Source organism: Panthera onca, chromosome C1 (genome assembly GCF_046562875.1).
Source record: "Panthera onca isolate mPanOnc1 chromosome C1, mPanOnc1 haplotype 2, whole genome shotgun sequence".
Lineage (NCBI taxonomy): Eukaryota > Metazoa > Chordata > Mammalia > Carnivora > Felidae > Panthera > Panthera onca.
In genome coordinates this window covers 177,036,676-177,061,853 of record NC_138346.1, presented here as the reverse complement: position 1 = coordinate 177,061,853, position 25,178 = coordinate 177,036,676, and the positions used below count along the sequence as shown (strand labels likewise).

The 25,178-nt window shown below is 39.4% G+C and overlaps 1 protein-coding gene across 3 annotated transcripts in view; it reads right to left on the bottom strand.

The window, feature by feature from the left end:
* The window catches only part of USP24 (ubiquitin specific peptidase 24), a 140,428-nt gene that overhangs the window by 101,293 nt on the left and 13,957 nt on the right, over positions 1–25,178 (bottom strand). For 2 of the 3 annotated variants that reach the window (XM_060624012.3, XM_060624013.3), the window contains exons 2-5: positions 9,231–9,396; positions 7,762–7,829; positions 3,975–4,118; positions 3,205–3,327 (exon numbers count right to left, since the gene is read on the bottom strand). In XM_060624012.3, coding sequence (XP_060479995.1) covers positions 3,205–3,327; positions 3,975–4,118; positions 7,762–7,829; positions 9,231–9,396 — 501 coding nt within the window. The remainder of the gene's footprint in view (positions 1–3,204; positions 3,328–3,974; positions 4,119–7,761; positions 7,830–9,230; positions 9,397–25,178) is intronic. The other variant, XM_078451879.2, reaches the window with a different exon arrangement.

The following is a 25,178-nucleotide window of genomic DNA, read 5'->3' as shown; positions in this document are numbered from 1 at the left end:
AAGAATCTGTGGCCACTGAACTGCCCTCACACGGCTTCACTTCTCAAATTCACGCTGATTTCACGGTCTGAAATACCATAAGCTGAGAATTTATTCTAGAGTGGCCCCAGACTGTAGTGGTTCCAGGCACCTGGAAGAAGTAAGTAAATCCTCCTTGGAAAGAAAGGAACTTTCCCTCACTCCAGGCCTCAAACCATCCTCCCAGATTAAATTCCAAGAAACAGGACTTCACAGAAAAACAAACAAGTGTAAATTTTTTTTCTGTGTATATACATACAGATACAAAACAAGTTAAAGTTAGCCAGAGCCAGCTGAATCAGACTTGTAGATATCAGACACAAGACAAACACACAGGAGAACGAAAATATGTGTTTAGAACATGAGATGGTAAAAAATGACAAAACAAATGAGAACCAAATAGAATTTACATAAATGAAGGAAAGTAACAAAACTGAAGACTTTTAATGAACAGGGTAAACAGCGTAACTGACACAAGCAGAAACAAAATTAGTGAACTAGAGCAGAGCTGAAAAAAATGATCACACCCTGTCAGAGCACAAGGACACAGAAAGATGGGAAACAGAGCAGAGGTTAAGGGACATGGAGGACAGGAGGGACGGCTTAACATGTATCCAATTGAAGTTCTGAAGGAGAGACTGATTAATGGAGGAGAGGCATTATGGACATATTTAAGAAGATAGTGGCTGAGAATTTTCCAAAATTGATACAAGATATTAATCCTTAGATGCAGACGCCCAATGTTTCTGATGCAAAATAATATGAATACCACAGTCAGTCACAGGAGAGTCAAACTGCCAAACATCAAAGCGAAACAGGAGATCTCCAAAAGCAGCCATGGGGGGAGAGGTGGATTTCTTACAAAGGAACAACAGATCAAACAGCAACTTGTCAACAGCAATAATCAAAGCCAGGAGACACTGACAGGGTATCTCTGATATTCTGAAAGTGTAACAGTCAATCTAGAATTTAAAACCCAGGGAAAACATTCTTTAAGGCATGGGGATTAACGTTAAGTTTAGGCCATCAAAAACAAAGACGTAATCACCAATGGACACTTACTAAAGGACATATTAGTAGGCAGGCAGAAGAAAAATTATCCCAACGGAAGAGATAGAGAAGGAATAGTACACAAAGAGAGAACGCCTAAATGTGGCCAAGTCAAAACACCGTATAAAATAACAATGCTGATACCTAGTTGAGCATAAAGCAAGGCGGGAAAAGACTAAGATGCCGCACGCTAGAGGAACTCTCAGAGACTAAGTCAATCAGGTGGGAAGTGAGCACACGAAACATTCCAAGGTCTAGGTACTGCTCAGAGGAACACAAAGATATTAATGAAATTTTGGTTTTGTTTAATTAAGTTAAAGTTTTGGAAAACCAGTAAAATAACTGGGAAAGGAGAACGTGGAATCTTCTCTGGTAAAGGTATGGAGGAGACGAAGAACCGTGCTGAAGCTAGACAGGGATGTGGGATCAAAGGCAGAATTTTTAAAGACAGGAAATACTATGGGGCACCAGGGTGGCTCAGTTGGTTAAGCATCCAACTACTGATTTTGGCTCAGATCATGATCCCAAGGGTCCTGAGATCGAGCCCTGCATCAGACTCTGCGCTGAGCGTGGAGCCTGCTTGGGATTCTCTCTTTCTCTCTCTCTGCCCCTCCCCTTCCCCTGCATGCACGCACGCTCTCTCGCTCTCTCTCTCTCTCTCTCTCTCTCTCTCACACACACACCCACACACAGAGTCTGCATTTCTCAACTTAAAAAAAAAAAAAAAAAAGATGGAAAATACTAGAGCACATTGTATACAACAGGAGTGATCCAACAGAGAGGAAAAGACTGAGGATGCCAAACAAAGGATAGAAAACAGGAGGAAAATGCCTCAGAAGGCAAGAGGAAAGGGGATGAGCAAGGGCCTCTGCAGGAGAGAAACTCCTTTGCAATAACGGGAGGATATGAACAGACTGGACCTTTCTGGGCCCCAGATGTCACGCATGTTAAGCTGAGGGGAAGAGAATGACCTTCTGCTGGGCACTTGCTACAGGGGAGCGCCGTGCTTAGTGTTTTGTATACTTGCCCTTTAATCTTCACAACAAAACTGAGGATCAGATTTTCATACTTCGGGAAGTAAGACTGCGCGTAGCTAAAGAATGCAGACTAGAAGGCTAGATTACATGGGTTCTTCCCATGAGTACTAGGTTTGCAGACTTGGACAAGGACTCAACCTCTATGTGCCTCAGTTTCTCATCCATGAAATGGGGTTAAAAGTAGTACCTAACTCACACAGTTTTTGTGGGGGTCAAATGCTGCAGTGTCTCCTCACTGCCCTCTGTGCGCGGCTGTCAACCTCCTCCTCCTCCTCTCTGGGGACTGCCTGGCTCTGCGAGACGGGACCACTCCCTCGTGCAGGCCATATTATTACAAGTGCACCTACTGCCTATGGTCCTGTAATATGTTGTTTTCCCATCTCCTCCACTATGCTGTAAGCTAGGAACCACGCCTTAGCACTCTTTATAAGACGGCTGAGCTAAACCTCTGCTTCCACTAAAGCAATGGACAAGTTTTCTATCTACCAAATTTACCGCTTTCCACTGTTTCTCGAAAGCCAGAGTTCAGTCAACAGATTGTTTAAATTATGTACTCTTTGTGGGTATCATGTCACTGGCACATTGTAGACCTTTAAATATAAAATGAAGATATTGGTTCTTGGCTTGAAAGAAAACAAAAGCTTTAATGCTTATGGAGCTTAAAAGAAAATGATGCACGAAACTAACTTCTAAATTATTTTTTCTAGGCTTAATTAGTCATTTCAAACGATTTCAAATGCTCTGGATTCTCAAACATCTATAACGATTTCAAATGCTCTAGCCTCTCAAACATCTATAAGAAACTGGGACACCCATTAAACTGGGGTTCTGACAATTCAATAAATAGGGCATTGATGTCATGCGGTCATTCCACATTTCACTAAACATCATTTCGAATCTATAAAATTCTTTATGATGTTAGTTAACAGCTATGGAAAATTATGCAATATCTGAAAAAAAGTTAAGCGATTTTATGAGCCATATGGAATAACTGTCATTTTTCACAGACTGTTTTAATCTTTCCACGTAAATTTTTATAGCACAGAAAAACTTTTTCAATATATTTCTCTATAAAATGACAAAACTAGACTATATTTACCTTTTGGAAAGTAGACACAGGTGAAACAGCAAACATATTTCCCTCCCCAAACACTTCTGTCCAATTCCTTTGAGATGTTTTCATTCTGTTTTTAAAATGGTACTCATTATCGGGATTGAAAGCCTAGATTCAAAGAGAACAGAGAAGCATTATTATTACCTATTTCTATAGCAACAATATTAGCAGGAGAAAAGAAGAAAAATATAGCCTTGGACTCCTCCATTAGCGGAATCTTTCAAATATCCCTACAGCGCATACTCCTTAGCCGGTGCAGAGGAGTGAATGCCTGAAGCAGGGCTCTCCTATCCGGTTCAGGGCTCGCTGGGAGGGAGACCAGGATTCGGGCCAGGTGAGGCCCGTGCACCAGGGGCCCTGGAGCTGCCACAGGGACAGGTGGGCCGCAGGGCAGTAAAGTCCCCTTCTTCACACAGCTACTGTGACCAGTCAGGGAAAAAGGCCAGAAACCAAACCGCAAGAACACCCCATGTGAAAGCATTTATGTGAATAATCAGGAAGACATGAGGGAAAGCTATTTAATCGTTCTAAGAGCTGAAAAAGCTATTAAAATTAGAAAGGTATTTCGTTAAAACTGAAAACACAGAATGAATGGCTGCTCTGTGTTTAAAATAAAAAGCAAGGTCCCTAACAGCTAAATTAAGATCTTTAACTATATTAGTTATCACTCATCATTAATTACAAGTCAGAGGACAGACAGAAGGTATTTTAAATAAAAGCAAAACACAAAGTGCTTCATTTTAGAGATACTGTACCATCGTAAGCACACCCAGGAGACCTGTGGGAATCGGATCTTGTTTAATTCTCTCTGCAACCAGTTCTATTAATAGCATCAACATGTTGTAGATTCCTTCGTGAATTTCAGTACCCCACTTGTGAACAGCACTTGATGTTAGGAGCTACAAAAACAAAGGGCACTTTATAGAGTCGCACTTGAAAAGAAAAAGTCTATTGTTTACCAGTTCAATCTTGAATAATCAAGAGATTATTACCATAATATTACTCTTATGCAGATGTCTTGCTTTAAGGAAAGCCTGTAGCCCGTCTGCTCGTTCCTTTATTTCAGAGTCAACACTGAGTTTTGTTTTTGCATGTTAATTCCCTTACATGGAAGCAGTTTGTTTAAAAGAAAATTTGCATTTGTTTCTCTACTTTTCATTATTACTGGGGGGAGGTCAAGTGGTGTAGAGCAAGTGAGAACATGAGACCAAATCCTGGAGCTACCACTGTTTTCTAGCTGTCTGATCTTGGACAAATTTACCTGAGTTCCCAAGGCTCGGTTTCTTTCATGTAAAGAGGCAAATTCTTACCCACTTCACACAGATGTGCTCAATGTCAAAAGATAAAACAAATGTGAAAAGGTATCTTATACATAGTGCAGTACTGTTATTAGATATATCGTGGCCGCCAATACTAACTGATATTCTTGGAATCTAAGCAATGGATGCTATATTTCGTGATTTGAACACACACATTCTTGTCAGATTTTTTATATGTCAGAACTGCATCTTCCCACCTGTTGACCAGATGGCAACAGGACTACGAATGTGGAAACAATTTTAGAAATATTTTATAGACTTTGCTTACGTTTTCCTTTTTGATATGTATAAAAGTAATATTCAGTTTTTAAAATTATTTAAGCCAATCTAAAATAGCTCTAAGTGATAAGGCACTGTAATGCTATTTACTTTGGCACTGCTTCTCTTAAATATAAAACATAAAATACACAACAATTGTGCATGTTACACTCAGACAGCATCTCAGATTCATTAACAAGGCGGGAAAAGGTGCACAGATGAAACTAAGATAATCATCAGTGGATTTCTCCACGCCTCAGGCTTCTAGTCCTTGGGGAAATCTAATGCAGGAATAACTTCCCAGAATGGGGAATGAGAAATCAAAGGGTTTCACTTAATAAAATAATGGCAAATTGGTATGCTGGTTTCATGTTTTCCAAAGATTTCCCTTTAGAGGGAAAATGCTATGCAATAAAAATGCCATCTTCGTCACACTGAGAATCCCTTAACAAGAGCAGCCTGAAAGAGCCCAAACTTCTCTAGCTGCAGAGAAAAACCTCAGTTCCAGATTTTCTAAATACCAATTAATCGCACGATTTGCTCCAATGAGCAATAATCATAACACCGACTTTATATAAACCAATGAGTTACTACTTTTTTTGCAAGAATTTTTTGCCTGCCTGTATATTCCTCCTATACCTAAATTATAAAGCAAGATGAAGCAGAGATTAGCACTCAAGAAGCTTCATACGACTATAAAATAAAATTCAGCACCACTCCTTCTGTTGCCATCTCACTGTTCAGTTTTTAATCTGAAAAGGGAATTCAACCTACCTTGCAGAAGAGGGGAAAGACAGGCAGCCCTTTGTGGGGAAGCTGTGCTCAAGGTTTAAACGTAACTATGCGCTATGGCCAGACCTAGATTTCCTTCCCTGCTTGAACACATGGTAAAGAATCCAGGCTGGCCTGAAGGTAACAGGTGAAGAAGGCAGACACGACAACAGAGTCCCTTTTGTGCGCCTCATTCGTACAATTGCTTATTACTCATACCTTCCTTCTAATAAAACATTTGAGGTGGCTTGTAAGAAAAGCCAAGGGAAGAGGGTAGAAAAATAGTCATCATACCCGGAAACACAGCTAAGGAAAGCAATGGCAATTATATAAAATACCACTGAGTTTTCTCGTAGCCAAATCAAAGGCACACAGAGTCCTTAGCTCTTCTGATTTAAAAAAAAAAAAAAGGGGGGGGGTGCCTGGGTGGCTCAGTCAGTTGGGTGTCTGACTTCAGCTCAGGTCATGATCTCAGGGTTTGTGAGTTAGAGCCCCGCGTCGGGCTCTGTGCTGACAGCTCAGAGCCTGGAGCTTGCTTCAGATTCTGTGTCTCCCTTTCTCTGCCCCTCCCCTGCTCATGCTCAGTCTCTCTCTCTCTCTCTCTCTCTCTCTCTCTCTCTCTCTCTCTCTCTCTCTCTCCCCCCCCCTCCAAGAATAAATAAACATTAAAAAAAATTTTTTTTAAAGTATGCTTTTTTGATGGGGACAAGAACCTTTTTAATAGCTCTTAACTGTAAAGGGAACTTAACACATACATTTTTCTATAAACATTGAACAACAGAACGTAGGGTACCTCTGTGCTCGTAGTTTTCTGGGAAAAAACAACCTAGCAACCAACCGCTGGACCACTTATTATGCTATTACAAACAGCTGAGCACATAATATAAAACTGTTCTCTGGACTGTCTCTGCACACAGAGTAATATACTCCAAATATGCAACTTGCCAATGACCCACGTTGACACAGGGCTCTCTGGATCTGGAGATCATCAACCTAAAGGTCCTCTCCTTACACTGATAAATCCTTTTCCGCGACTTTGAATAAGCCTGCATTTTCTTTGTCTGTAAATTTATACATACAGTGCAATGTGCTACAGTATTGTCACACTGTAAAAATTCCGCTATTAAAAAAATTACTGTAATTCTTAACAGAATTCATAAAAGTTTAAAATAATCTTAAACGATAAATTGGTAGATGAATTCATCCAAAATGAACATAAGCCTTGATTCCATATAATCCCCGCCCAAATGACAATTTTAAAAGATTTTGCACTTTTTTCAAAGATGCAGCTGTTTTTGTTCCTAAAATTAATTTTGGTATTTTTTAAGCCTTGAAGCGAGGGAGATGCTACCAAGATGTAGATGAGAGTGATAGTTTACAAATGAACAGTTTATTTTACGGGGTTTTAAGATAAATACAATCTTCACCCATCTGTAGTTCTAGTGACTTCCTTGCATATGGGACAAAAATGGATGTCAAAACCCAGAAGGACAAGACAGCAGGAGACTCATTTATTCATTCAACAAAGATTTACTGAGCTCTTTCCCAGAAGAGGCAGGCGCGGGCTATGCACTGGGGAAAACTACAGTGTCTATGACATTGTCTCTGCTCTTTTGGGGATTCAGGACTCATGTCCCGCAAAGGGAGTCATGCTGAGTTAGACTGCTTTCAGAAACACAAGTCCTGTGATCTCCTATTCTCCCTGTTAAGAAAAATTGCTTTCTAAGCGATGTGACCGGAATGGGAGGAAGCACACTGCTCTAGCTCTGACAGAAATGCTGCCATACTCGTGCCATTTGCCATGAAACATACTCAACCCAGTCAAACTTTGCATGGTTTAAAACCCCTGCTTCTGCCTCGGTAGAACAATCAGATTAAATGGCTTGTATTTGGATAAGTATTATCTTTCCCAATGCCACAGGCCTGAGTTTAGGAAGATGTGCAATTTCCAAGTGTAAGTAAGCCTTCACCTATTCCTCGGCAATTAAAAAGATGGAAGTAAATGTGACAGGGCGAACAGTTAAATGTAAAAGTGAATCCTTCGTAAGCCCCAAATTCATGTGCATACTGGGGGATTCTTCACATGAACAAGACCCATAAACTGGCCTCCCACAAGAAACTAAAACAAAAAGCCTGTTTGGTCCCTCCCCCTCCAAAAAAAAAAAAAAACCCAGACTCGCGCATTTTTTCTTACCTTTTTAAATGCTTCAGGCATACACCTATCCATAAATCTTTTACAATTCTCATCAGACTCGGAAAGACCTTAGCAAAATAAATGAAACAATATGCCTTACTAAGATTTTAGGCAGTTTGCAGAAATCATATGTATCATTCCAAATTCATGCCCATGGGACTAGTTATTTATAGAAAACTTCTTAAGGGATTATTAAAAGCAGAATATATATATATATATATATATATATATATATATACACATACATATATGTATTTTTGCTGCTGAAGGAACAGACCGAGAAACAATCACAGTATTAATGTATTTGTTAATAGCACAATATGTTAATATGAACCAATTCCTATGCATTGGTTAATAGTATAATAAGTTACTAATTAGAAGTGAAACGGTTGAACTTAGTTTTCCATTTTCAGAGTAACTTCAAATGATCTGATTAAACAGCTAATAAAACACCAACAGCAGCTTCTTACTATCCATTACTGTTATCTTAAACAGCTCTATAAAAACAAAAGTATTCTCAACAGATACCCAAATCACTCTTCTTCCCTAAAACAAACTGATGAACTCTGTGTTATCAAATGCACAGAACTGTGTCTGGCACACAGTAAGTGATGAATACTAGCTAAGTGAATGAATGACTCCACTGCAAATTATCCTCTGGAATACATTAAAAACACACACACACACACACAACACTTAAAAATGTATTTTGCTTATCACTGGGAATACCGCTGGACACATTTTCTTTTTTTCAGACCCACCACGTAGCACAGCACCCACATCCTAACAGGCGCGCAATAAATGCTGCTGCTGAGAAGCCAGTCAGAACGTACCACGAGAGGCCACGAGGATTAAACCTGATCCCAGTCAAAATATTTCCTTTTGATGTGCCTCATATTTAATCATGGTGGTAAATTAAACCACGTATACTTTTAATGAGGAAAAGAAAATCACAAAACAGTGGACCAATTCATCCTATAACTGAACTGAATATGAAAACTATTTTTCTTCAGTACACAGTCTAGAAGCGTCCTTACACTGATACCCATTCTCCAACCCAGAGATAGCTTATTACTCTATTAGTTTAATATTTATAAAGTACTGAAGACAGTGCCAAACATTTAATATGCGCAAAATGTTTGCTAAATAAGTAGTACTTTTTCTCTTTAAGGACAAAAAGCCACTGAACTGAACCTTAAAATGCTCCAAGCTTTTGTGGACAATGTTCCTTTCAATTTCTACAAAGCTTCTCAATTATATTTTGAAGACTCTCATACTCTATTGGAGCTAGGAGACAACAGGTGGTTCAATTCAAAGCTTTTATTCCACGGGGGCTAGACGGAGACCAGGAGAGTAAATGATCGAATGTCACCCAGATGGGCAGGGACAAGAGGGAGGATTAAGGCCAGGCCTGGTATCAATCCACCCGCCCACCCCCTCCTCCTGGGGCCTGCGGGGGGAGAGCTTACCGAGTCTGGCCAGGTAGGTGGACGCCAACAGGCATTTGCCCAGTGATTCTTCCCGCTTGTAGGGGATGGACCAGTGATCGGTCAAAACGCGGCTTTCCAGCTCGTACAGATTCGTGGTGGGGAACTCGATCCCTTCCCCCGAGCAGTTTCCGTTTTCATCATTCTTCTGATAAACAGGGATCACAGCAAAAACACAAGCAAACGCATCAGTGACTGCGTGACAATGCGTGTACGTTGAGCTCAGCGGAGATGCATGCCCAGCGGTAGCGCCCCGTACGGAGTGTGGATCCCCTACGGCTCCCTCACGGTCACATCTGCGGGACCAGCTGGGCCACTGTCCACTCCCCTCACAGTGACATCCCGCTCTCGCAGAAGTCATTTCACCTTTCTTCAAAAATGAGCTCTCTCAGTGTCTCATTACAGAACAGCAAACTACCTTCACCTACAGCCATCCTTGCTCTCCCACTGCCAGAGGGGACGGGTTTCTCCAAAGGGTCCTCTGTATTGCTGTCCCCATCTCCCCACACCGAGTGACCCCTGACCCCGCACCAGTATGGCTTTTCCAGAGTCCTCACTCTCCCACAGCCACTGTTGCTCAGGCCATTACTGGACGCCACGACATTAAATCCAATGAGCAGTTTCAGTCCTCCTCCTCCTTCCCCACAGTGTCTGCCCCTCTGCCCGCTCCCTCTTCCTGCAAGACTAGCTCACCCCTCACCTCCCTGGGGGTCTGGCTGTTCTGCCCTCTCTCTTCGCCCCCTCTTCCTGGCCATCAAATACTGGAGCTTCTCAAACCTCAGCGCTAGGCTCTCTTCTCTCCTCTCGGTGTTCTCCATCCCAGTGAAAGGCACCACAGCCAGAAATCAGGGACTCGTTCTTAAAACCCTGTGTTCCCATCCCCACTCCAAGACCTGGTGATAAGACCTCCTAAATTTCTCTCCAATCCATCTACTTCCGTCTACCCCCATGGAGGTACCACTACTCCTGAATTCACCCATCCACCTTCTTTAACCTATGTAAACTCCTGTACATCCTTAACTCTTTCAGAAAAGCCTTTCCAGAACATCCGAACTATACCAAATTTCCCTAATTATTTTATACTCTTGCCATCCTGAGCTTCTCCTCGTAGCTCAGCTCACAGATCTAATTTTACATTTATTTGTGATTGATTTTTGTTTTAAGTTTATTTACTTTGAGGGAGAGAGAGACAGACAGACAAAGAATCCCAAGCAGGCTCCACACTGTCAGCACAGAGCCCGATGTGGGGCTCAAACCCATGAGCTAGCTGTGAGATCATTACCCGAGCCAAAGCCAAGAGTTGAACTAACCAACTGAGCCACCCAGGTGCCCCATATTTGTGAATGATTTTATGTTTGCCCCCACTAGACCAAGCTCCATGAAGACAGGAACCCGGGCTGGTTTTGACCACCTCTGTATCTGTATCTCCAGAACCCAGTGGCTAACACAGAGTACGTGTTTAATATATATATAAGGTGGAAAAAGACTTTGTGCAAACAAAGTTTCAACTACTAATAGGGGACCTGCCAGGCTTTCCATCAATTCTTACCACAGTAATCTGTTATAAAGCAAACTGGGCCCCTCCTCCAAACTGCCTCATACCTACTCTGGTTTCTTTAAAACCTAAATATTTTCACAACTCACTCTATAATCATTCCATTAAAAGAAATTACCTTTAGCCTCAATTAAGGAAAAGACCATAAATATACAGCAGAAGTGATAAAAATACACAGAAGAAAACAGTTTTCAATCCCACATGAGGGCTAAAGGAACGGGACACTCTAGTTTTTTTAGGTTCACGGTTAAGCTGGGAAGAAAATAAGACAATAACCAAAAAGGTGATGAAAAGCTAAAAATGAAGTAGACAACAATGGAAACTGGGGGTGAAGGGTGGGGGTGGACCAAGTAGGTTTACAATCGTAACATATGCGGAAAACTCAGTTCTCTTCAGAAAGACACGTAATTAATAAGTTCTGTAAATAAAATAGTTTTACTTAAAGGAAGCTGAGGACACTCTAAGAGTAAAGATTCTGTATACTTTCAAAATAGCATACTTGCTAACTGCCTCAATTTATTAACTTAGGATCAAAGTACAACTAAAGCATATACAAATAAAATTCAACTGGATGACAGGTTATGTCATTACTATGAAATATCTATTGTTAATTTCCACAGGAGTTAATAGATCAAATCATATATGAAATCATCAACTGCACCCAGCAGTTACTAAGTGAAGAGCCCCCAAGAGCTTCCTAAGAGTCACAAGAGAGCTGCGTTCTCTCCCTGCTCTCTGCCAATGTGAGAGGACACAATGAAGTCGGCAGCCTGTGACCTGCACAAGGCCCGCACCAGAACCCAGCCATGCGGGCACTCTGATCTTGGACTTCCAGCCTCTGGAACAGCGCAAGATGAATTTCTGTTGTTCATACGCCAAAACCAACCAACCGAAAAGCTAAGAGCTTCCTTTGGGGGGTAGGGGTGCAAGGTCTTTAACAGCATCAGTAATGAGACGAACTTCATGTGCATACCAAAGGGACGTACCGTGAAGTCACGACAACATCACTGCTGGGGTATTCCTGCCAAAAATGCGGAACCCGAATCCAGTCATGAGGAAACCCAAAATGAGGAACACTCTAAAAAATAACTAGCCTGTATTCTTCACAAATGCCAAAGTTATGAAAGACGGAGGGTGACCAGACAGCCATAATAACTGAATGCAGCATGGGCTTTTGTTTGTTTTAGCTTATTTCTTGGCTTCAAAGACTTTCGTACTGGATCAGTGTTAATTTCCTCGTTTTGGTAACGTACTAAGGTTAAAAAAGAGAGTATCTTCATTTTTAGGAAATACACACTCAAGTATTTAAGGATGGAGGGGCATGATGTCTGTAATTTATTCTTAAACAGTTCAGGAAAAGCAGTAACAATACATACACACACGTATTTATATACACGTGATAATATACACATACAGAGAATGATAAAGAGAATGTGATAAAAGGTTAACATTTGAAGAACCTGAATAAAGGTTATATAAAAATTCCAGATTTATGGTAAAGTTGTAACGTCCTTTTTGCAGTTTGTCTGTAAATCAGGAATTATTTCAAAATTAAAAACTATTTAGTTAGATAAATATATAAAAGGCATAGAATTCTGGTGCCATACAGAATCTAAGAAAATTCCGTACTTTACACAGAAGAATCTAATGAATCTAGAAAGATAGGGGTGTACCTATAGGGGTTAAAAAAAAAAAAGTTACATTATACTTAGTATACTCTACTTAAGAACTCCATTACAGTTGGTAACATAAATAATTTAGCTTCTAAATACTTTTATGTTTTTGTCTTAAATTACTAAATAGGTACACATGTTCTTAATAGAAAATACCAAAAACATGAATAGCAAAAAATAAACCTACCATTTATTCCACCACTTAAAAATTAATCACACTGACATTTTAATAACTATTTTTCCAGTAAAAGCTATTTCTTTACAGATTCTATTTTCTTAAAAATGCACAAATGTGGAACTAACCTTGCTCTCACCACCTCCATGAGCCCCCATCATCTCGCTCATATAAAGACAGTATTAATGTAGTATTTCTTCTCCTACCTGATTTAAAAGGCTGATGCACAAAGCAATAATTATAAAACTGGTAATGGAGCGATGTTTTGTACACTATTGAAATTAAGTTGATACTAGGGGCGCCTGGGTGGCTCGGTCGGTTAAGCGTCCGACTTCAGCTCAGGTCATGATCTCACGGTCCGTGAGTTCGAGCCCCAGGTCGGGCTCTGTGCTGACAGCTCAGAGCCTGGAGCCTGTTTCAGATGCTGTGTCTCCCTCTCTCTCTGCTCCTCCCCTGTTCATGCTCTGTCTCTCTCTGTCTCAAAAATAAATAAACGTTAAAAAAAAAAAATTTAAAAAAAATAAAAAAAAAAACAACAAAAAAAAGAAATTAAGTTGATACTAATCTGAACTATACTGCTACAAATTCAGATGTTAATTATAATCCACAGGGCCACCACTAAGAAAATAACTTAAAAATATATATATAGTGAAAGAAAAAAACAAGGGAATTAAAATGGTATACTCAAAAATACCTACTTAATACAAAAAACAGGAGTTATGGAAGATGGAAGAACAAAACAGCATAAACCATAGAAAACAAACAGCAAAATGGTAGATGTAAATTTTGTCTTCTCAATTAAATTACAATTATCAGTAATATGGTAAACATAAATGGACTAAACACTCCAATGAAAATGGGAGAGATTTGCAGAATGGATTTTAAAAAATGATCCAACTATATGCTGTCTAAAGCCACACTGTAGATTCAAAGACACAAAGAGGGTGAAATAAAAGAATGGGAAAAGATATATCACACACACATAAAGGAGCAAGAGTGGCTATACAGGTATCAGACTAGATGTTAAGACAAACGTACTGCCAAAGATAAAAAGAGACGTTTCATAACGATAAAAAAAAAAAAAAAAAAAAAAGGTCAATGCAGGAGGAAGATAAAATAAAAGGATGAAAAAAGACATACCATGAAAACAATAACCAAAAGATAGCTGGAGTCGCTACACTAATATCAGAAAAAAAAGATAGATGTTATGTGAAAATTTGTTACTAAAGACGAGGGATTTTTTTATGATAAAGGGCTGATCCACCAGGAAAACATAATGATTACCAAAAAATGCATGCATTTAACAAAAGAGACTCAAGGTAAAGAAAGGAAAAAGTGACAGAATTTAAGACAGAAATACACATTCGACAAGAAAAGCTGGAGACTTCAATACCTCACTTTCAGTAATAGATGGAGCAATATAAAAGATGAACAAGGATATAGGAGAGTTAAATAATACTGCAAACTAAATCTAAAAGACATTTACAAAACTCTTTAGGATAGAGCATGTTAGGTCCTAAAACAAGCCTCAATAAACCTGAAAGGATTAAAATAATACAAAGTGTTTTCTGACCACAGTGGAATGAAATTGGAAATCAACAGCAGAAGGAAATTTGGGAAACCCAAAAACATGTGAAAATTCAACAACACAATTCTAAATAACTAATGGATCAAAAAAAAAAAAAAAAAAAGATAATGAAAATGAGAAAGTGCTTTGAGTGGAATGAAAGTAAAAATATAACAAAGCTTATGATGCAGTGATTGGAGGGAATTTTTTTTTTTTTAAAGAAGAAAGATCTCAAATCAATAACCTAACCATGAACCTTGGAAACTAGAAAAAGCAAACTAAGTCCAAGGAAGCAGAAGGAAGGAAATAATAAGGATCAGAGTGGAAATAAATGAAAGAATAGGAAAAACAATGGAGACAATAAAAAAAAAAACAAATTGGTTCTTTTTTTTTTTTTAATATTTTTTTAACGTTTATTTATTTTTGAGACAGAGAGAGGCAGAGCATGAACGGGGGAGGGTCAGAGAGAGAGGGAGACACAGAATCGGAAGCAGGCTCCAGCCTCTGGGCCATCATCAGCCCAGAGCCCGACGCGGGGCTCGAACTCACGGACCGTGAGATCGTGACCTGAGCTGAAGTCGGATGCTTAACCGACTGAGCCACCCAGGCGCCCCACCAAATTGGTTCTTTGAAAAGAGAACTCCTTTCAACAAAAAGGAGAAATTTTTAGCTAGACTGACCAAAAAAGAAAGAAAGAAGACTCAAATTACTAATATCAGGAAAGAAAAGAGGGGGTTATCAACACTGACCTTTTGGAAATAAAAATGACTACAAGGAATACTATTGATTGATTACATGCCAACAAATTAGATAATCTAGATGCAATAGACACAGTCCTAGGACATAAACCGGCAAAACTAACTCAAGTAGAAACAAAATCTGAAAGGACCTACACCAAGGAAATGGAATGCTTTGTAATCAATAGCTTCTCACAAAGAAAAGCCAAAGGCCAGATGCTATTACTGATGAATTGTACCAAATGCTTAAAGAAGAATCAACATCAATCCTGCACACTCTTCCCCCACTCAAAAAAAAAAAAAAAAGAAAAAAAAAAGAAAAAGAAAAAGAAAAAAAGAAACAAAGAAAGAAACAAAGAAAGAAACAAAGAAACAAAGAAAGGAAGGGAACATTTACCAACTTATTTTAGGAGACCAGTATTACCCTGATATTAAAACCAGACAAAGATACCTGCCGTCAACAGATGCTTGATGAATAAGTGGATAAACCAAATGTGGTATATACACACAATATATTGTCTTTAAAAGGAAGGAACTTCTGATACATAGTACAACAGGCATGAACCCTGAAGACATTAGTGCTCAGTGAGATAAGCCAGTCACAAAAGGACAAATATTGTATGTTTCCACATTTATGAGGTAACTAGAGTAGTCATATTCATAGAGATAGAAAATAGAATGGCGGTTGCCAAGGGATGGGCGCAAGGGACAATAAGAAGTTACCGTTGAATGAGTACACAGTTTCAATTTGGGAAGATGAAAAAATGCTGGAGATGGATGGCATGAAGGTTGTAGAACAATGGAATGTACTTACTACCACAGAACTACGCTTGAAAATGGCTAAAATGGTAAATTTTATGTTATGTATGTTTTACCACGATTTTTAAAAAATGGACAAAGATATCAGAAAAAAAAAAAAACAAACTATGGACAGACCAATATCCCTACAAATCTGGATACAAAAATCCTCACAATAAACTAGCAAACCAAATCCAGCAGTATATAAGATTATACAGGAGAGGAAGTGTGATTTATCCCCAGTATGCAAGGTTAGTTTAGCATACAAAAACCAATCAATAGAATACACTACATAACAAAAGACAAAACAACAACAACAACAAAAACCATGATAATCTCAATAGATCAGAAAAAAAAATATTCACAAAATCCAACACCTTTTCACGATGAAAAAAAAAAAAAAAAACCTCAAAAAAGAAAAGGGAATTTCCTCAACCTGATATGAGGCATCTACAAAAAATCTATAGTTAACATCATACTTAATTGTGAAAGACTCAATTATTTTCTCTAAAATCAGGAAAAAGAAGGATATCTTGTAATCAAGTATCTGGCCAGAGCACTTAGGCAAAATAAGAAATAAAAGGCATCTCTTCATGTCGAAAAGGATGAAGTAAAACTATTTACATTCACTGATGGCATGATCTTGTATACAGAAAATTCTAAGGAATCCACCAACATCCTGTCCCCCAAAAACCTACTAGAATAAATGAGTTCAGCAAGGCTGCAGTTGCAGAATACACTATATTAAACAGTAAAATTCAACTGCATTTCTATACACTAATCATGAACGATACTAAAATTAAGAAAATTCCATTTACAGTAACATCAAAAAGTATAAAATACTTAGGAAGTACAAGACTCATACACTGAAAAGAAAACATTATGCAAAGAAATTAAGGAAGACCTAAATAAATGGAAAGACATCACATGTTCATGGACTGGAACTTAACATTGTTAAGATGGCAATACCTGCCAAATGAGTCTATCGATTCAGCTTGGCATCAAAATTCCAGCTGACTTCTTTGCAAAAATTGACAAGCTGACTCTAAAACTCACACAGAAAGGAAAAAAAAAACCTGAACAGCCAAAATAATCTTGGAAAACAAAATGAAGAACAGTTTGGGGATCTAGACTTCTCACTTTGAAAACGTGTTACAAAGCTACAGTGACCAAGACAATGTGGTACTGGCATAAAGATAAACATACAGATCAATGGAAGTGAATTGAGATTTCATGAATAAAACCCATACATTTTGGTCAAATGATTCTCAACAAGGGTGACAATGTAATTTAGTTAATCTTTGACAAAGGCATAAAAGCATTCAATGGAGGAAGGTTAGCCTTTTCCACAAATGGTAGTCAACTGAATATACATAAGCAAAAGAATGAAACTAAACCCCCACGTCATACCACACATACAAATTAACTCAAAATGTAACATAGGAATCAATCTACGTGACCTTGGATTAGGCAATTATTTCTTAGATAGGACACCAAAAACACAATGTTAAAAGAAAAAATATATAAATGTTGAATTTTGAACTTCATCAAATTAAAAACTTTTGTGCATCAAAGGACATCATTAGGAAAGTGAAAAGACAATCACAGAAAGGGAGAAAATAGTTGCAAATTTCATATCTGATAACAGACTTTGATCTAAAAAGAGCTCTTACAACTAAAGAACAAAAAGACAAACACCTCAATAAAAAATGGGCAAACGAGGGGCCCTGGGTGGCTAGGTCAGCTAAGCATCTGACTCTTGATGTGGGCTCAGGTCATGATCTCCCAGTGGTGAGATCTGGTGAGACGGAACCCCCTGTTGGGCTCCACGCTGAGTGTGGAGCTTGCTTGCGATTCTCACCCCCCCCACCCCCTCACCCCCCGTCCTCCCCACCGCCCCATCCCTCCCTCACTTGTATGCACTCTCTCTCTCTCTCAAAATAAATAAACATTTGTTTTTAATTTCAAAAAATGGGCAACCAATTCGAATGGACATTTCTCCAAAGAAGATATACAAGTAGCAATGGCCATTAGTACATGAGAAGATGCTCAGTATCATTGGTCCTCAGGGATATGCAAATCAAACCCCAAAGATGCCACCTTCACATACATTAGAATGACTAAAAATAAAGAGAGAAATAAGAATCGGTGAGGATGTGGGTAAACCGGAACCCTCATACATTGCTGGTGGGATTACAAAATGGTGCAACCACTTGGCAAGACAGTTTGGCACTTCCTCAGGTTACCCAGTTACCACAGGACACAGCAACTGTAGTCTTCTCTATGTTTACAAGATATACCCTAAAGAGAGGAAACATATGTCCACATAAAAACTTGTACATGAACGTGCACAGCAGCATCGGTAATAGTCGAAAAGTAGTAAAAACCCAAATGTCGTCAACACTGAAGAATGAATAAATACGGTATATCTGTACAACGGAGAAACAGGGATAACCTTCAAAAACACTATTGTAAATAAAAGCCAGACATAAAAGGCCATATATCATATGATTCTGTTTATATAAATGTCTAGAATGGGCAAATTCACAGACAAAGAAAGTCGATTAGTGGTTACCAGAGGATGGGAGGAGGGAGAAAAGGACAGTGGCTGTTAATGGCTATAAGGTTTCTTTTGGGGCGGGGGGGGGGGGTGATTAAAATATTCTAAAATTAAAGAGTAGCGATGGTGGCACAACTCTGTGAATGCATACTTTAAGAGGGTGAATTTTATGGTATGTGAATTGAATCTCAAGGCGGTTATTTGAAAAAGTTGAGTAACAAAAATGAACTCAATAGTTGTAGTCACTAAACATGAGTGAGTATGTAAATATATCTAAGAATTTCAAAACACAAGGTTGTACCTAATGATCTGTAGTAAAAATAATACATATGCCCATTTGACAGTTTTCAATCTGCAGTTTTAGAAGTAACATATTTGAGATTTAACAGGCAAAAAATCTCATCCTAAGCAGTTAACATTCTTGACCTTGAAAGAAAAGAGAACTGGCACAGTATACATGAGGGCTAACGAACGATTCAGAGCAGCGTTACATTTACAGGAGGTTGCTGCCACTACGGAGAGAGGGAATCGCAAGAGAGGAGGAAATGGTGACACGAACCCAAATTCAGGTTGGTTTAATATTTTGAGTCATCGCTTTGAGTAGAGCCTGTCCTTGGCAAAAATTACCTATTGAGCAAGAGGACACACGCAAAAGCAGCTCAGAATCGTCCTATTGCAAAATAGCTCCCAACAGAAATGAGGTATTGGGCTTTTAATAGGAATTAAGGAATGCAATACACCATTTTCTCATCAGATGCCAAATCCAAACAATACCCAAGTAACCATGAATGATTACTGGTTCTAAATCAATTAGAAATACACTTATCAAAAGCTTTCTACGTTCCAGCCAAGGTGCTCAGCATTGGAGAGAGATAAAGACACAATTCTTGTCTTTAAAGAACAGGATAATGTGAATGTTGGGGGCCGGGGGATCCACTAGCCTCTGGGTGTTGTGCATGCATTTGTGGTGGGAATGAGTGTATACACAGCTGAAGAAGTTTAAGGGAAACAGTAACCCAAGCAAAAGGTTACAGAGTGTTATTTCAAAACTAGTATTATTTTTCAAGTACATTAAGTAATAAAAACTCAGTTTTCAGCCTTTTGAGGCAATGCCTTTACTTACTGTGATATTCCACCAATGTCATTTAAAATGTAAAAAAAACCCTTAATTTTAAAAACTATTTTATAATATTTATGTAAATTTAGCATTTGTTAGAGATGCACAATTCTGTCATTCAGGCAACAGAGAAATGAGCTTGCAAACAATTCTTGAATGTCATTTTTAACCTGAAAATTTTCTATTAACGCTGAATCTTGTGTTTAATCATCTAAGGAAAATAAATGAGTTCATGTTGTTAAATTAGGGTTTCTGAATAGGCCAGAAGGACAATCAAAACAATTAATATTACTGGATATAATTTAGCCTGTTTCCTAAATAAATAATGTTACTTATGCCCATAAATACGGATAAAAATATAAACAAAGCCTCTGTAACTCCCCTAATACTTCACAGTGCTATAAACTAGCTAGGAATTCAAGCAGTGGCAGTTGTAATTCCATCTATTGGCAAACTGTTCAGAGTGAGACTTACTATTTACTATTTACCTACTTAAAATGGCAACTTAATCCTTAGTACTAAGTATTTCCAACTTAGGGAGTTGGAAGTAAAGTTTTTCATGGAATTGACAAATGTTGTCAAGTGTATAGTGTAAACCTACCTACACAGTTTAGCAAAGATCTTTAGATTGAACAAGTAGGTTATTCTGACAAAAGTATTTTTCCTTTTATATTTACAGTTAGATATGTTAAAATATGTCACTGCCCATATCCAGAAACTTGCCTGTTTGAAAAGCGCAGCTGAACCAATGTCAATACAGGCAATACCTTACCTAGTGGCTGAGTATACAAAACAATATAATTTACTTAACTCTCGTAAATGAGCTTTAAAATATCGTTACATAAGCTTTTAAGTTAATCACAGAGTTATTTATTTAGAAAACTGCCTTTGAGTTTTAAAAAAGTCTTGAACTCAACAAGGATGTATTATTAAAATTTAAGCCTTTTTTGATCAAAGAAGCAACACCTACTCAAGTAGGCACAGCCTGTCAGTTTACAGATAAGTTCCTATCTGCCCACTGACTCAACAAATACAGATAAAATTATTCAACTTAAAGGAGAGGAGATGGGCAACGTTGCATCAAGTATCTTTTAATAAAAATTCATATACTGAGCTATTTTATTAGCCAACAATGTACTCAGAAGAGAATCTACATTTCCGACCAATATAGAAAAATGAGGATGCCAAACTGATCTCTCTATGATTTTAAAAATAAATCTATTAACTCAAATAAACATATTGCAGGACACCTGGGTGGCTCAGCTGGGTGAGCATCTGACTTTGGCTCAGGTGATGATCCTGCGGTTCGTGAGTTCAGGCCCCGCGTCGGGCTCTGTGCTGACAGCTCAGAGCCTGGAGCCTGCTTCTGATTCTGTGTTTCCCTCTCTCTCTGCCCCTCCCCTGCTCACATTCTGTCTCTATCTCAAAAAATAAATAAACATTAAAAAAATTTTTTTAAATAAACATATCGCATCCTGTATGTCAAGTACTTAAGGAAAAACGTGAAAACACGAACACTTGACTCCGTATCACGAATTTGTAACAGTCACTAAATCTTGAGATGGTCAGTCTTTTGTATTAAATATTTTTCAAAGTAATTCAGAGACAGTGATGTACAGATCTGGTGTTCCTTCTATTATTTCGGACCAGAGAAAATGATTCCTAAAATACTGACTGCTTCCTGGAAAAAGAGAGATGACGGACAAGGGCAGGGAGTCCCCAAGCTACTAATACATTGTGTCTCGAGTCTGGTTGCAAGTTATTTTTCTTGGAATTCATTTTCATTCTTTTATAAGCAGCAGAGAATTTTCTAACTTTTCTACTGACATTTCTTATGGCCCTTCTTTCACAACTCTTAGTGGGTATTCATGTATTTAGATGATCACAGAAATGAGGTTTTCGCGAGAAGTTGTCTTGTATAGGTGAAACTTGAACAACACAGGTTTGAACTGTGTGTGTCCGCTCATACACGGATTTCTTTGATAAATACAGTAAATACCGTCAATGCATTTTCCTCATGATTTGAAATAACATGTTCTTCTCCCTAGCTTACTTAATTGTAAGAATCTAATACATAACACGTATAGCATGCCAAATGTGTGTCAGCCAACTGTTCCAGTTACAGGAAAGGATTCTGATCAACAATAGGCTGTTAGTAGTGAAATTACAGGGGAGTCAAAAGTTACAATGTGGATTTTCAACTGTGCAGGTGGTGTTTCCTAGCCTTGTTTTCATGATCCCTCCTTCAGGGAGGTTTTTCCATATGTTCTTCCCAATCATCTCATCTCCGTTAATTAAATATTAAAGAGTAAGGCTGTGTTGGGGGGGGGGGGGTGAGATCTGGAGAAAACCACCAGAATACCTAAGATTTCTTTTCACCCCTCAAGAGCCAGTGTTGGTCCTTTTGGAGTGCCACTGGCCTTTTGAGAGGCTGAGTCTCTTGGTTTTAAATACCACCTCTAAGCTGAGGCTCTCACACTTTAGCTCCAGTCCAGACAGACACCTTCCCCCGACTCCACGCATCTATCCGATTTCCTCTCTGACACCTCTCCTCGGACGTTTAATAAGCGTCTTGAGCTAGTAAGCCCCCCAGACAGACTCTGGATCCTTCCCACTAGGTCGTGTCACCTTCCTGTTCAGAACCCTCAAGGCTTGCCTTCCTCCTTCTGACAAAGAGGCATCAGCAGAGTTGCCTCTGAGGCCCTGGTGAGGACCTGCCCCCTCCTTCACCTCGGACTTCGTTTCCTGCTCTTCCCCTCTTTGCTAAGTTCCAGCCACGCTGGCCTTCCCGCTGCCCCGCAAGCAGGCCAGCCTTGCTCCCCGCCAGGGCCTCTGCGCGAGGCGTTCCTCCACTTGAGCGCAGGGGTCGGCAGGGTACGGTCCCCTCTCTCCTTCTGGATATGAGGCTGTATCGGAACACAGACCATCTTGCCGGTTTGTGTAGTCCGTGGCTGCCTTCGCACTGCGACAGCGAGCTGGGTAGCTACAACAGGGACCGCTCGGCCCGCAAAGCCTAGAATATTTACTGTCTGGCCCTTTACAGAATCTGACTCGGAGCGCTTTCCCCTCGGACGACCACACAGTTTGCTCCTCACCCACTGCAGGTCTTTGCTCAAGCGCGACCTTCTCAGCGAAGCTGTCCGCAAATAACCTATTTTAAAAAGTGGGCCTGCCATACCCATCCCCAGCCCAGCGTGCTCTCCCCGCCGTCCCCTGCTTTCTTTTTCTCTGTGGCACTTCTCAGCTGCCATCCTGCTTGTTACCCTGTTTGCTGCCTGCCTCCCTGAACCTAGGATGTAAGCTCCACGGGGGCGGGACTTTTGTTTTGTCTGTTGCATTATGTGCAACGGTCCCCCGACACAGAGCAGGTGCTCGATACGTTTTGGTGAGTGGATCGATGTTAAGCACCAAGTGAATTAAATCCTTATGAAATGAAAGAGAAGGCGACGGGATTCTAGGCACAGAGAATTGTGTGTGAGGGTCTGCCACCAAAGGCAGAGTGCAGCATAATGAAAGTGCTTTCCTCTGTTCCCAGAACATCAGACACTGAGGTACAGGAAGCTTTACCTACTCACAGGTTTGGCGTCCCAATTAGATCGTGTTACTCAATGACAGAGCCACATCTTGTCTCCATTCTACTTCCAGTGTCTGAACTTATATCTGATATGTAAATCCCTTCTATACCCCCAGAAAAACCCCAGAGCCTCTGCTTAAATATGTCCAGTGACCAGGAGCTTACAACATTTTGAGATGGCTTGTTCCTTTTTTGCACAGATAAAAGTTCAACTGCAATCTCTCTTCATGTAATTTTGACGAATACCCACTGAAGCACAGTCAGACGGGATATGTCACTTTTTGTGAACCTTTATTCCCTCGCTTGTGAAAAGGAGACGGCCACTTGTTTGCTTTTAATACAAAGGGTTTTGGTGAATACTCAGTAAGATAATATATGTGAAAGCGTTCTATACACTCAAACATCATATAAACAGAAGTGAAGTGCTATTATGATGATCTAAACTGCTCCTAAAGGTTATTCTGCACAGATTTTTATTATAGGAACAAAATTCCACTGAAAGCACTTTTATGTTTCTCTTAGAAAGATACTCCATGCTCTCTCCAGCAATATGTTCTAATCCATCTTAATCCTTATAGCCAGAAAATAATTCACTAGGCTTAATCAAAAGGTTCAGCATGAAGAAATGAGGATGAAGGGGCGGGGGGGGGGGGGGATCAACGGGAAACAAAGCAAGGTGCTGTGTTTTTCACGTGTGGACAGAAGACAGAACTGACAGTCAAGAAATGAGTTTAAGTCCCGCAGTTAGCTGTGTGATTTTAGACCAGAGTGTCTTAACCTTAGCATCACTGACAGTTTTGGCTGGATAGTTCTTTGCTGAGGCGGGGGGGGGGCTGTCCTGTGCACCGTGAGATGTTTAAGCAGCATCCCTGGCCTCTACCCATGAGGTGCGAGAAACACCCCTTTAGTTGTGACACCCAAAAATGTCTCCAGACACTGCCAAATATCTCCTGGGGCAAAACTGCCCCTGGCTGAGAACCACGTTCTTGCATAAGATTTGGTATCTTCATACTTCAGTTTCATCTCTAAAATGAAAATGCTTACCTATGGATCCAAGTTCTCTTCTGAAGCTCTAAAAATGCTAACGTTTTGTAAAAGTCAGAAAAAGATGATTGAAAGTGCAGCCATACTAAGGAGGAAAAAATTATGTGGTGGAAGAAGTTAATATTTTTGTTCAGTTTTCCTTACTGCCTTAACAGATCATGATAAAACTTCCTTGTGTATTTTTCAATTATAAAATCTTTAAAAAACAGAAAAGAGAACTGGGTTGTTTTAAAAAATGTCAGTATGTCAGTATCCAAAGACTAAAAAGATACAAAGACTATTCTAGAAACTACATTAAAGGGACATACTGAATCCAATGCACATTCTTTAGTTCAATCCTGGGTTATTTTTAAAATGTCTATAAAGGCTATTTTTGGTATAAGTGGGGGGAATCTAAATATGAATTAAATGATGGAGAATATTAATATATCATTGTTAAATTCCTTTGCTAAGATAATGGTATTGTGCTTCTGTAGAAGAATGTCTTTGTCCTTAGGAGATTCATACTGAAGTATTTAAAAGTCAAGTGTCATGACGTTTACAACGTATTTTCAAAAGATTCAGAAAGAAAATGCGTGTGTGCTCACGCGCGCGTGTATGTATGTGTGCCTTTAGAGAGAGAGGAGAAAGAAAGCAAATGTGACAAAACGCTTGCAAATGTTGACTCAAAGTGAAGGGTACAAAAGGTGTGCTATTGTTTTAACTTTTCCATAGGGTGGAAATTGTTCAAGATGAAAACTTGGGAAAAATACATCTAGCATACCAATCAAATTACATCCACACTGGATTTGTAGCTGACCACAGAACACGCACCTTTTCTAATGCTTTATTAAGCAGTCTTACCCCGTACTCCCTACTCTGGCATATATCCTGGGACAGCTGGAAGCTCTGCTGGGGACAAGCTATTCTGAAAAAGCAACCCAATTGATTCTGACCTGGTGCTGGCCATCCCTACCCACCATTCATAACCACTGCAATAGGCTGTAAACTCCTTAAAAGCAGGAACTGTGTTTTAGCAATCAGAGAACAGACTAGAGCCAAAGGCATTCAATAAATATTTGTTCAGTGTTAAACAAATGGTTCCCATACTACTGTTTCTTTCCTCCTCCTTCTTCCTCTCTACACATCTT